Consider the following 14,852-nt stretch of genomic DNA (forward strand, 5'->3'; position numbering starts at 1 on the left):
GGAAGTTGAGAGAGGTGAAGAACATTTATGATGTAGAATCAACAGGACTTGGTGACTGAGTGAACGCAATGAGGGAGAAGAAAGGGGTCAAGGCTGATTCCCAAGGCTTAGGCAACTGGGTGGACGACAGGACCACTGACTGAACTGTTGGTGTTAGATGCCGTGGAGTTGGTTCCTGCGTTGGCTGGTCCTACACCATCCTCACAATCACTGCCGTGTTTGAGCCCACTGCTGCAGCCACTGTGTTAATCCATCTCAGTGAGGGTCTTCCTCTCTTCCACTGACTCTAATTTACCAAGCATATGTCCCCCAGGGACTGGTCCCTCCTAAGAACTGAACGAGACAACACTAAAAAGAGCTTAAAGACGAGAGGATGAATTCAGATTAGGCACTGAAAAATAGGTCCATATGGGAAACACTCAGCCAGAATTCCCATATGGCAGTAATCAGATAGGCTGACCAGCATTAGTCAGAACATTAGTTCTCTAGCTCACCCCTCTGCTTTCCTTATCTGTTACCTGCTGGGCCCCTCTAGGCATCTCTGCTTGCAGTCTTGGTTTTTTCCACCACTGGCAGAAGCCAACTAGGTCACAGAACCCCAGCTTCCCACGTCAGAGAAGCCTTTCCTAGACCTCTGTTTGGCAAAGTTAGGGTTGCTAGGTAAATTGGCTGTAATCGCACTTAAATCATTGGTAAATGTCTTTTCTCTTAAATCATTTACAACACTTTATTTAAAATAACTGAAAGTAATTAGAAATGGCTGGCAAAATAATTAAGGAACAGACACCAAGACTTCCGAATCAAATTAAATGAGCAAGAAACACTAGAATCAAAATTAACTCTAGGACAGCTCTGAACAGCAGATCTCAGGCACCTCCTTACACGTGTCCTCTGACACCGAGACCCAAGGCCTAATATTAGTCATAAGCTGAGTCAATGGCCTTTCCAAATAGAGCCTATCTGGTTGGGAAACTCACCCTAAAGGCTAAACTAAGTTAGTACTAACATTTTTCATTCTATTAAAAAGTTTGCTCAATGGTTAACAAAAGGATGTTTTAATTATCAAAGATTTAAACAATTCATTCTACGCCCACATTCTCTTGACTAATTTTACATAAATTCCTTGTATCATTAATTCTAATCTACAAGCCTTATTAAGTCTGATTAAACTTTATTTGGCCCTTTTAATAATATATTTGTGAAAAGGGTTTAAAAGTCTATGTAGGTGGAAAATAACGGAAAATACCACTAACTGAAGTTTATAATAAACATTCATATTAATATGGGACTGGATCCACCAAATCACCAAATTAGCAAAGAAAGGGACAGTAAAAGTACGGGTAAAACATCAAAATCATTTCATCCTTCCCTACTGTCAGCCGCCATGGGCCTCCTTGCCTTTCCTTATCTCCCCTGCCCTCTTCCTTCACTATTTTCTCTTTTCAGATTCCCTGGTAATGTAATCCCTTTTGTTAAGCACAGACGCTTGTCATAGTCCCCCCATTTGCAAGTCATACTTTCTTTGACATCCCTCCTCTTCATTTACTGCTTCTGTCATTCTGACAAAATAGCACTTTTATTCACCTGTCTCTTCTGATTCCACCGATATTATTTATGAGTATCTTTTTTCATTTGTTGCTAGTCCCTACTTCATAAGATTATTTTTCCTTTTTCTCTCACCCATCACATCTTAAAGCGATCTTCTCATCTGATCTTTGTAGAGCACAATTTAAACGCCTTCTTTCCTCTCTTTCCATTACTACCTGGATCATCATCTTCACTGTCTTCAATCTTCACCTTCAATGACAAAAGCTTTTGTATTATAATTACATTCTTGGGCTAACAGTCATATTTATCTCTTAAGAGCCCTGGTGGTGCAGTGGTTAAGTGCTCAGCTGCTAAGTGAAATGTCGCAGCCGCCAGCCACTCCACAGAAAAAGATGTGGCAGTCGGCTCCCATAAAGATTCCAAAGCCTTGGAAACCCTATGGGGCAGTTCTACTCCATCCTGTAGGGTCACTATGTGTCGGAATCAACTCAACAGCGATGGGTTTGGTGGATTTACATCTCTGTCCTTCTATTCAAGCCACCCTGCACCCAGACCACACTAAACATTTCCAATAAAATGTACTAACTAATCACCAGAATAAAAAGCAAACAGTCAACACTGGCGAGAGTGTAAAGACATTTCCATGTACATCTTGTGACTGGAACTGTCAACTGGTACAATCTTCCTGGGGAAGTAACTTGCTAACATGTACTAGTTGTCTTTAAAATGCAGGCCAAGAGGGGGGAAAATCTAAAAGGATAACAAAAAATTAAGTAGTTACTTTTCTAGGGTTGAAATAGGCATTGACATCTTTACATTATTACTTTTTATAATTACAGAAAACCTGCGAGAGCCAGAACCTGTCTAAGGTGAAAACCTGTCAGAGAAGGAAAACTCAAATATTTTCTGCTAAAAGGAGTGATAAAAAAGTGGTAAGACTGCACCCTGTCAAAGGCGGAAAACTTCCAAGACCTGGAAAAACAAGGCAGTTCTGACATGTTCTGGCTCTCACAGGTTTCACTGTAAAAGGAAAAAAGACATAGTCCAGTCCAGAAATTCCAGTTTTAGCAATTTTACTAACAAAAAATAAGAAAACAAAACCAAAGCATCAGAGAGGTACACAAACCTTTAACAAAGTTCCTGCATAGTAACTTCCTGGAACTTTAAAATAATAAACAATAGATGTTCGCTAAATATAAACTATAATGAATAAATTTTAATATTTAAAATAACATCAAATAATAAAGGTTAGTTAAATTATAGCCAACTGACACTTAGTACTATATATATATTTACCAGTATACTCTATTCTACTCTATTACGGTACTCTGTTCTATTACGGTACTTTTTTTTATACAGCCAGTGCTGCTGTAACGCAACATCTGCATTCCTAAAAATCACAGTGCTAGGCAAAACTGCAAAATAAAAACCACAGGGCTTACTGGGCTCCGTTAGTGACACATACAAAAGACAGGAACGAATAGAAATGGCAGCACACTTTTACACATTAGATGGCTAAGAAATACCTAAGTACTACAATCAATAAGGCACTTTACCTTGCAAAAGACCTGAGATCTGCTAGTGGAAGGGGGCTTCCAAAGGGCTGCGGCTTGGAAGGTACTGTGAAACGGTGGAAGGAGGGTGGTCTGAAATGGGCTGTGGACTTCTAACGCCAGCTGTGAACGGGTACGGCTCATCCTCACACACACAGTGACTGAGGGGGCTGGCAGCTGTTTGTGGAGTGTGTGTGTACACATTTTGTGTATTCTTACACCGCTCAGTTCATCTGGGGACCGTTTTATGCATTACCTAGAGTTTCTTACAGACAAAACTGTACATAAGCAAATGTGAAATTCACATTATGATCAAATTGTTCCCTGATGTGTCAACCATGTTGGGACAAAGTCACACTTTCGAAACAAGCATTACAGCAGAACTGACTGTATATATTTTGTCTAAAGACCGAAATAACATACTAAAACGTTAATAATAGTTATCTTTGGATGGTACAATACCATCCACTTTGAACAGCTTACCTACAAAGAATGTATATTGCTTTTTATAAACTAAACCAAACCAAACCCAGTGCCATCGAGTCGACTCCGACTCACAGCAACCCTACAGGACAGAGTAGAACTGCCCCACAGGGTTTCCAAGGAGCGGCTGGTAGATTCGAACCACCGACCTTTTGGTTAGCAGCTGAGCTCTTAACCACTGTACCACCAGGGCTCCTTTATAAACTAACAGAGATGATATTTAAAGAAAATATTTCCAAAATACAAAACCTAACGGAACCTTAAACAGCAACCTTCATAGGTTAAAGTGCTGAGTGAAGCAGACTCCTTTTATTAGCTACCTCTCCAAAATGCCAAATAAATTGCATTTATATTCTTGTCTTCCATTTAGAAGGAAATTAATCAATCCAGTAACAAATGGGGTTATTTATTAGAGTAACGTATTATGTTACTAAGGGTTAAAACATAACAAAAAATAAGCCCAAGGGGCTATAGAATCTACAGAAAGGAACCTCTAACTCTGCCAGGAAAGGCCAGAGAAGGCTTCACAGAAAGGGTGATGTGTGAACTCAGTCTTGGAAGGTTGTAGGGGTTCATCATGCGGACAAGGTAGTGAAGGATATTTAAGACTGAAAAAAACAAGCACAAAGCATGAAAGAGCATGGCGTACATGGAGACAGGTACGACGATCCTGAGGCAAAGCGAGTCGGTGACACAGCACAGGGGAGGCTGAAAGGGGAGGCACAGGCCAGTCACGCTCAGGAATGGGCTTTCTCCCTGTAGGTGATGCAATCAACTAATGTGTTTTGAATCAAAGGGGAAGAACTCACGTGATCAGATGTGTGAAGAAAGATTACAATGGCTTCAATGAGGATACGGAGAACTATGTTGCTGTGTGCCATCTGGTCGATTCTGATTCACAGCGACCCTCTGTGACGAAGAAGAACTACCACAGGGTTTCTAGGCTGTAATCTTTATGGAAGCAGGTCACCAGGTCTTTCTCATGTAGAGCCACTAGGGGGTTCGAACCGCCCACCTTTCAGTTAGCAGCCCGGTGCTTAACCATTGCACTACCAGAGCAGGGGAAGGGAAATAGCAAATGTGAGGCATTTAAGGAGTGTATTATACAGAAACAGATGATTAACTGGATGTTGGGAGAAGAAAGGGATACATACCTCAGCATGACAGCTGTCACAATAAAATTCATTAAAATAATGTGGAGGCTTAGAGGAATTGTTTTGAGCACTATCAGAAATGTGCCCTGTTATTTTAGGTTTTGTCCCAGTTGTTTAATATTAAGCAGTATGAGGAGGAAGGGGGGCCAAGCCTATCTTTTCAAACAGCTACTTCTTATAAAAGAAAGATGATTTAGAGGAGGGCTTTTATCAGTCAACGCAAATCTCCTTTCTATTCTGTTGCTGCCCTCTGCTGTCTCTGAATTTACTTTCTTTTTTTTTTTTCAGGGTAACATTAACCCTAGAGCTAATCAAAAACCAAAAACATCACAAGATAGTAGAAAAACATACTCAACTTCCAGCAATACAGTAATGTATTTTAAAACTTTTTAAGTCATGGTTTTGCTTTTAAAGATAGTCCATTTGGTTTATTTTCTTCATAAATCAGCAGGCTAACGGGCTATGCTGAAATATGCAAAATAACATCATTCTGTTGTTTTTTAAAACTCAGGTGGGTTCCCCATGACCAGGGTCCACCTAGAATCTCCAACATCCCATGTAAAAGCAAGAATAGCTCTGAACACCACACAGGAACAGATGTCCTGTGTACTTCCTAAGCTGAGTGACTTCAAATACCTAAACTGGGCATCAGCTCCCCAACCTATACTGTGAAGCATCTGATTCAGACAATTTTATGATCTCCTGCAGGTCTATATATAACTAAAGTGTAACACCAAAAAAGGTACGGAATTACTGACTCCTAGAACTCTCATCAAACATACTAAACCATGCATATACCAGGGGGTTGGGGGGAGGGGGGAGGAAGACAGCCAAGCCACCCTCAACTCCAATCCTAACTTCTATACTTATCCCTGGCAGTGCAATGGTTAAGCATTTAGCTGCTAACCAAAAGGTCGACAGTTCAAACCCACCAGCCACTCCGTGGGAGAAACGACCTGCTCCTGTAAAGATTACAGCCTTGGAAACCCCATGGGGCAGATCTACTCTGTCCTTTAGGGATGCTATGAGTCAGAATGGGCACACAACGACGACAATCTGTACAGGAACAGATTGCCAGGTCTTTTCTCCGGAGCAACAGCTGAAGGTTTCCAACTGCTGACCTTTCAGTTAGCAACCGAGTGCTTAACTGTTGTGCCACCAGGGTTCCTCTGTAAAGATCACAGCCTAGAAAACCCTATGGGGCAGTTCTACTTTATCCAGGGGGTCACTATGAACTGAAAATTAACTCAACAGCCCTGACAACAATGTTTATCCCTGGGTGGAGCTAATGGTTAACATGCTCAGCTGCTAACCAAAAGGCTGGTGGTTCAAGTCCACCCAGAGGCACCTTGGAAGAAAGGCCTGGTGATGTATTTCTGAAAAATCAGCTATTGAAAACCCTATGGAGCACAGTTCTACTCTGACACACATGGGGCTGTGAAGAGTCGGAGTCGACAGTCTGACAGCTGGTACTGGTAAACTTAAGCCAGGCAGAGAGAAAGATCACCCAGGGAATGTGTAAAGCAGTATTTTATCCCCCCCACCCCCGGCTCTTAGAAAGAGGGGTTACATATGCTTTTGAATATCTAATGAAAGTTGCAAGTTACAGAAAAAAACAGGAAAAAAACACATATACACAGAACTTTGCGCAAAATTTCAGGAAGGCTTGCAAGAGCTCATTCCAGGATCCCAGCCTAAAAAATTAAAAGTTCCTGGTACTGAGTGAAAAGGAGGCAGAAACAGAACTCTAGAGGAAAAAACATCACGGGGAAGGCAAAGAATAGAAGTCTGGAGACGAATAACCCACAGAACAAGAAGAAAACCAGGAGCAAACAAGTGCTGACTGGGATCCTAGGGAGAGTTTCAGGAAGGTCGAGACTGCCAAATTCAGCAGCAAAGCCCAGTAATATAAGAACTAGGCCATCATGGTCACTGGATTTAGGAACAAACAGGTCACTTATCAGATGCCATTTCAGTACTGTGGTCAGGGCTGGAAGCCAGCTGAGTGAATGAAAGAAGTGTAGGCTTTCAGAAACTTGGCTGGGAATAGGAGGTGGGGGACAGAGAGATATAAGTGGTACTAGAGAGGACATGGGTTCACCATGAGTCCGGATCGACTCACGTGCAACTAACAACAAAAGGGGACACGGGAAAAACTAACTTTTTTTTTTTTTAAATACTATTTGGTGGTACGGAGCCAGTAGAGAGATTAATGAGAAGTGGGAGATATGGAGTAACAGGGTGGGGGTGGGGACATGGGGACAGGAAACGAAGGGAGTTCCTAACTCAAGGATAGTACTTTCTCAGGAAAATAATACTTTCCAATAAGTTAAATATCACATGCCCACATGCTGTTCACATGACTGGCATACCATGTGAGGGAAGAGATGAGGAGAAAAAAGGTTGAAAACAGCTGATAGAAGTGGTGGACTGAATTCTTTAGAAAGTATATATCCATAATTAATCACTGTATTAATCAACTACATGTGACTTTGCTGACATTACTCTGTAACTTCACTTTAACTTCAACTGTTACAAAGCATCAGGACCCTTTGTCTTAACTTCCTCTCGTAGGTGAGCTGTGAGTGTTAATTCCAGCAGGCCTACAATCAGCCTGTGCTGGTTTGTTAAAGAAGTCCCTGGGTAGTGCAAATGGTTAATGAGCTCAGCTGCTAACTGAGAAGTTGGAGGTTCAAGTCCACCCAGAAGTGCCTCAGAAGAAAGGTCTAGTGATCTACATCCCAAAAATCAGCCACTGAAAGCCCTATAGAGCAGTTCTACTCTGATACACATAGGGTCACTATGAGTCAGAGTCGACTTGATGGCAAACGGTAACTCTGTGAAAGTTCCTGAACGGCAGTGATCCCTGGTCAAGGCATGAAACATACTAACTAAGAGAACTGTTTCTGGCATCCGGGATATTCAGGGTGGTTTGCACCAGCTTGTCAGCATTGTTTAACGTGACTGATGATTTGCACCTGGTCTCAAGGAAGTCCCCCATATGGCTCTGCTGTAGAGGCTAGTTATGCAACAGGAATATGTCCACATGACCAGAAAAATATAAAAAAGCCCAGCCAAGACTCTATATTGGGCTTCCTGGTCCTGAAGTGTCCCAAGAACACATCAGTGGTTCCTGATCTGAGAAAGTGCATCTCAACTTGGACCTTACAAAAGACAAAACAGGAGTCCGCAGCTGGCCTCTCCTTGGACCCCTTACTGTGAGAAGTCTTTGACTGTGATGCACAGCTTTACTTGAATGCTGCTGCTATATTGTATCCTTCTCTTGTAATAAACTGTAGATTTGTAAGCATTATCATTTTGGGTCCCATGAGTCTTCTTTAGCGATCGAACCCTGTTTAGCCAGCCACCCACTGTTAGTGCAATAGGCCTAATCATGATAAAGCCAGTAACGTTAACATTCATTTCTGAAAAGCAAAAATTCTAAGGCGTCCTCCATCAATACTTACTAACAGAGCAGAGATGAACATCCAGGTCTCATAACTCCTGGCTTCTGCCATGTAGCTATAGGTCAATACAAGCCTGTTATTGGAAAAGCTTAAAGGGTATGGCATAAAAGTGAGTCACTAGCATCAACTTTTTAAGGACGGCACATTTGCCTGGTATACTGTAAGAATGAAAGAAAAGAAACAAACAAAAATCCTTTCCATACCTTCATATTTTTCCAGAGCCTGTATAACATTAGGGAGTTGATTTATACCCTGATAGACTTGGTAACAGTTTTGCAAGTTTGCTGCTTGTCTTTGAAATTTCTTAGCAAGTCGGTTAAGATCTGGGAATCGACGAAGTAAATCTTCTTGTAAAGTCTGCCTCAATTCTGCATCTTCTACAAAAGCTTCCACTAAATTTAATCTGAAATATATTACAGTAGAATTAATCTTAAATATCTTAGCATAAAATTAAAATCTGACAATAAGGCACATAAATCTCACCTAACTGAACTCAAAAATTCATGTAAAAGCCTGAATCTATTCTGAAATGTTAGTTTGTTTGTTTTTTTAAAGAGTGTGGAAAAGTCCACAAAACTGTAATGCAAACACTTCCTGATTAGCTAACAGCCAAGTCAATGCTCAGTTTAGTAGTGACATGATTCTGAAATATCCCAATTTTCTTTGACTTTCATCAAATTGATGCTTCTTAAATACAAGAAAGAACTTCATTATAGGGACAATGTTGTTACTGACGAAGTCCCTGGGTGGTACAAATGGTTAACGTGCCCGGCTGCTAACTGCAAAGTTGGAGGTTCGAGCCCACCAAGAGGCACCTTGGAAATAAGGTCCTGGCGATCTGCTTTCAAATTATCAGCCATTGCAAACCCCATGGAGTACAGTTCTACTCTGACACACGTGGGGTCACCATGAGTAGGAGTTTATATGACAGCAACTGGTCAAACTGGAAGTTACTGACACATTATTATGAACATAAACAAGGATGCTTAGTGAAACAGAATTACAGTTCAAGAAGGCTGCCAAATCCAATAACTTACTCTATCGGAGTCTTATAAATTTTCATAATGCTTTCTAAAATTACCTCAGGAGAGGAAAATGAAAACTGAAATAATTTTATTGCTTCCCAAGGTCAGTGAATAAAATTTCAGCTTGTTTCAAGACCTATACAACATGTAGTTCATATTGATATTCCAATTTATTGCAAATCAGTGGCCTTCCATTTTTTCCACCGTAATCTACAGCAAGAAATATGTTTTTACACCACGACCCAGTACATGTATAAACCAAATAAAAAACCTTCTTGCCGTCGAGTCAATTCTGACTCATAGCAACCCTACAGGACAGAGAAGAACTGCCCCATATGGTTTCCAAGGCTGTAAATCTTTACAGAAGCAGGCTGCCCCATCTTTCTTCCATGGAACAGTTGGTGGGTTCGAACCACTGACCTTCCTATTAGCAGCAAAGCACTTAACCACTGTGCCACAATATCATTAAAACAGGTTTCAAAAAAACAATACTGACTCTTAATAGATGTGATGCACTCTGATTATCTTCTATTGTAGTTAACTTCTCAAAAATGCTGGTTATGACACACTACTCTAATTCACAATCACCAGTGGGTCACAACTTGCAGCTTGAAAAACAATGGTATAAATTGTATTGAAGTCTAACAGCTGAGAAGTAACAACCGAAGGTAGGGAGGCTGTTCTGGCACATACTGTATACTCCAGCTATGGCTTTAGAGAAGCTTTTCTGGAGGCCATTGACACAGCAGATGATCCAAGGTTCAGCACGCGATCAGATGATAGTCATAAACTACGTAAGCAGCGAATTAACCCCCAAATTACAGAGGGACAAGGAGAGGAAATAAATCAGCTTTCTAAATCTCAACTAGTTACTGCTCTCTCCACCAGCAGTTATAATTCCTGCTGCATCAAAATATTCATCCAATAAATCATATGGGAAAAAATATGCTACCCTCAGAGAGTAGTCACATAATGACTACATAAATTCAAAGCCGGATTTCTCTACCTTAGCACTATTGATATTTTGGGTCAGACAACTCTTTTTTGTGAGGGATTTTTTTGTTTAAGAGCATCCCTGGCTTCTACCCACTAGACGCCAGCAGCACCCTCTCTCAGTGTGACAATCAGAATACCTCCAGACATCGCCAAATGTCCCCTGGGGCAGTGGGGGGCTGCCTCAGGTTGAGAATCACTGATCTAAAGGAACTTGAATAGGAATTTTCCTTTTAAAAGGAGAAAACTAAAACTCCACAGAATATCAAGATAACATCCAGGCAGCTGGCTATAGACACATTTGTTGTAGCAAATGCCAAACCCGTGGAAAAATTATCTGCTACCAAGTTTGTATGAAGAACCAGTCACTGGGGATATAAAACCCCTTGATGGTGCAGTGGTTAAGTGCTCAGGTGCTTAACCAAAAAGGTCAGTGGTTCAAACCTACCAGCAGCTCCACAGGAGAAAAGACCTGGCGATCTGCTCCCATAAAGATTACAGCCTAGGGACTGATGGGCCACAGTTACCACAATTACCACAACAGAAAAGCTGTTGATAAGTACTACTGAGTCAGAAAATAAAAAAATTCTCTCATACTTGAGATATATAATCTTTATCCTTTTGTCTTAGTTCTCCAGAGCCCATGAACAGAAAGTAACATCTCTAGTTTATCCTAACTAGTTCTGAAAGATATCAAACCACTTCCAAATGATTCAAATGCTTTATCCAGGACAAATCTTTATCCTGAATGAATTCCCCCTTATCCATAGATAAATTCCCTCCAAGCTGGATTTCAGGTACAATACAGTAAATTTCTTTTCTAACAACTTTCCAAAAACTGAGCAACAACCATCAACCCCTTCTTCTCCCTCCTAAGCTCCCAAATAAATCACCAAATAATAACTGGGTTATTTAAACGAATACTATTTCAACCTTACTTTGAGTAATTTCTCAAAAAATAATTTAAAAAGAAAATCTTGAAGCTATTTTACCATTTTCTTTTGTAAAGTTCTGGTAAGAATATTAAGTAAGAGATAAAACAGCAAAGGAGGGAAGCCTTCTAAAAAACACAGCACCAGGCAACACACACAGCCTCTCAGTCTTTGGTCTGTTTATCATTAAAAGCCTAATAAATTGCTAGTTTCACAAGTCTATTCAGTATGACATTTCAGAAATAATTACAGTGTCAGTTTATGTTTCTGGCTAAAAAAAAAGACTACTCTGCTGTTTCCATGACAGTGCCATTTTTAAATCACAATTTTAGAAGTACCAAAGTTACTGTTGGCATAATACAATACACCTGTCAATCCTTCCTTACACAATTGATACAACATTAATTTGCAAACTGCCTGCAAAGTATTACATGAGATAATTTTTCAGGGTCAGTTAATGCCTAAAATTCTAACAGCTAATCAGGAAATTAACTGTTAAATTTTTGGTATTTTTCAATCAACATTCTGTCCTTTCTTTAAAACTAGCGTTTCTGATTCCTCATTACAAGAGCAGTTGACTGGGATTTGATGGCAGCATAATTTGATGGCTGAGAACAAGTGTGGTAGCTAAAGAACTGCAATTCCAAGTTCTTGATTCTTTTGTCTGTTCTTAACATGGTTTAATGCAGTCAGAACCACTCATTTGATATATTGTGTTAGGCCTAGGAAGATTAAAAAAAAAAAGTACAGCAAAATATAAAAGTGAGGAATACGCTTCAAAAAATATTCAATCTTGTGGGAGAGAAAGGCATGCTTCCATTTTACAGTTAGTGTTGAGTAACACCTGAGATGCAAAATAAAATTAAATGTTCCATAGATAATAAGGATGCAAGGAATTCCTATGGGGGCTGGGAAATGTCACTTGGAGTATTTCATTTGTGTATATTATGAACAGCTGGGATTCAAAAAGATAGGATTTGGGGGAGAACACAACTCTGCACCAGAGAAGGAACAGGAAGAAACTATAGCCAGAGATAAAACGGAAAGGTTGTCTTTGGAAAGGAACAGGGAGAGTCTTCTTCTGAGAAAACGCCAGAAGGGCTGAAAATACAGATACATTTTGAGATTTTAAGCATTAAGGAGATCATCTGCTTAGAGGGAAGAGGCAAGGGGTAGCAGAAAGCTTTGGGGACAGTAAAAACATTTTAAATTGGTCACTGTAATGAGTCATGTAATAAAAGTACTACAAGGCAGCAATGAAGGCTAGAGAGCTTGAAAGTATAATGGGTTCCATCGGCATTGTGTGACCTTCAGCAACTATTTTTTCCTCAATGGCTGTAATTGTATGGAAGTAAATCGCCAGGCCTTTCTTCCACAGTGCCACCGGGTAGATTCGAACTGCCAACCTTTCGGTTAACAGTCTAGGGCAAACCATTTGCGCCACCCAAGGACCTTTCAGCAATTTTAACTGAGGAGGAACAATGAGCAGAAAGAGGTCAGTTTGACAAAGGAGGCAAGAAATTCTAGCTAAAAACAGCTGCTGCCAAGTCAGCGCCAACTCAAGGCAGCCCCACATGTATCACAGTAGAACTGTGCTCGGTGGGGTTTTCAATGGCTGATTTTTTGAAAGTAGACTGCCAGGCCTTTCTTCTGAGACACCTATGGATGGACTCAAACCTCCAACCATTCAGTTAGCAGTCAAGCGTGTTAATCGTACGCACCACCCAGGGACTCCAAGAAATTCTAGGGCTGCCACAAAAGCGCAAGAACAACAGCTGCCTTTGTGCAGCGGGCTGGATAGGTAGACAAGTAAAACAAAGAGAGGCTGGCAGATGAGCCCGGGAACCAGGATACAGGGGCCTCCCCCGAACCTGATTAAGAAGAAGAGGAGAAGGCAGGGGGAAGCAGCTGGGTGGAAGTCTTCCTGGAGACTAGAGCAGGGCTTCACTGTTTTAAAGAAACCCTGTGCCCACTGCATGACCTCAGACCTCTCTGTTTCCAGAGATGAGGGACGAACATCCTCAGGCCAAGATGAAAACACAATCTGGGAAGAAGTCTAGTGACCCTGAGAAGACACTGCCTCAGGAAGCACGAGACAGCATCACACAAGCACCGTCCGTGTCCAAACTGAGGGCATCCGTCCTTTTATTTAAAGACTTGTGTTTCAAACAAGAACGGCTACATTAATTTTAGCAGATTTTATGTAAAAAGAAATATTCAATTTTAAACTGGACATCAATAAGTATACCAAACTCAACATATGCTAATTATTCCATCAGCAATTTCACAAGAGTGAACAATTTCGTGTGGTAACATGTATTCAACGTTCTTCACAGAATTCTAACTTCGTAAAATGTGGAGAAATTACCAAGGCTTCAAAAGAATCTATGAAAAGACCAAGAAAAATTCAAAAGATAAAAAGTAAGAGTCCAAGAGTTATGTGCAAACATGAGGACTCTTGCTACCTACTAGAAAATCAGTGGGAAAAATGTAATATGGGCAGGGTTCCTAGCACAAATATGGTCTAAACTGATGGTTAGCTAAAGCACAAAATAGGGAAGAAATTCCCATAAACTCACTCCTAAAAGTCAAATAACATATCAGTCTCACTGGAACTAAAAATATTCGCGCCATGGCTGAATACTGAAAACTAGCCTCGGTGTAAGTAGAGTTTAGTGAATGGAAAGATGAATAGTATAATAGATAAAGCAATTCATGGATATAACTTAAATAAAAGCCAAAATAATACAAGTTTTATTTCTGATAAAATCCAATTTGGACCAAATTACATACAATTAATACAGTAATACAGAAGCAACACAGTACAGTGGTTAAGGGTATGGGCTCAAGAGTCACAAAGACCTGGGGTTCAAATCCAATCTCTACCACGAGAGCTGGTAAATGGGAGTTGCTTAGCAAAGTGCCTGGAACACAGCAGATACCGGTATTATCACCCTCCTCCTCCCAGTCTCTGTACCAGAGTTGACAAGTAAAGCCCATTTTCATCATTATTCCTGAACCTGACCGTGAGTACAGTACTTGACAAGACACACGCACCAAACTCAAAGATCTCGTCATGTCTGTCAGTGTCTGCCTGCTCTAATAAAAAGGGAAGAAAAACAGAAATCTTCACTCTCCTTAATGGAATTCACTCCACAGCTACATACTTTAAAAAATTAACTTCTCACTCAAGAGATTTCCACCATTACTTCTGGAAAAATCACCCCAAAACAATAATGAAGGTAAGAAACAGAAAACCTTGATTTGATGAAAGCGGTTGGTAAGCATTACCCTGAGGAAAGATAAATCCTAAATGCCTAGAAAGCAAGATAACAGCTTTGCCCCAAGAATCCTAGGAAGACTTAGAAGGCATGAGCTATCACAGCAAGAGGAAGTAAGAAAGGAAAGCATGGCTAAGGAGTACAACCTTTTCTTTGTATGCTGTGGAGCTGCAGCACTTGGCCTTGAAAACCCAGGCCTTCCTGCTTCTGGTAAAAAAAAAAAAAACCTCAGTAAGATGAAAAGCAGAAAATAGTTCCTCTTCTTCTGCAGCTGCAGAAAAGTTCAGACTAATTCATAAAACCATCTTCACGAACGTTATTTCTAATAAATGAGTCTTCTAAGGCCACCAGATTTTGGAAATTATTGCTATGTCCTGTGACAGTAATGTTTAACATCTAAACAAAATATGTCATTT

At 40.5% G+C, this 14,852-nt stretch overlaps 1 protein-coding gene across 1 annotated transcript in view; it reads right to left on the reverse strand.

Moving 5' to 3' along the window:
- Positions 1-14,852, reverse strand: part of MSH2 (mutS homolog 2) — a 75,819-nt gene that overhangs the window by 37,472 nt on the left and 23,495 nt on the right. Inside the window, exon 7 of the mRNA XM_004369484.1 lies at positions 8,409-8,608. Within this exon, the coding sequence (XP_004369541.1) occupies positions 8,409-8,608 (200 nt within the window). The remainder of the gene's footprint in view (positions 1-8,408; positions 8,609-14,852) is intronic.

The sequence above is a fragment of the Trichechus manatus genome, unplaced genomic scaffold (genome assembly GCF_000243295.1).
Source record: "Trichechus manatus latirostris isolate Lorelei unplaced genomic scaffold, TriManLat1.0 scaffold00005, whole genome shotgun sequence".
Lineage (NCBI taxonomy): Eukaryota > Metazoa > Chordata > Mammalia > Sirenia > Trichechidae > Trichechus > Trichechus manatus.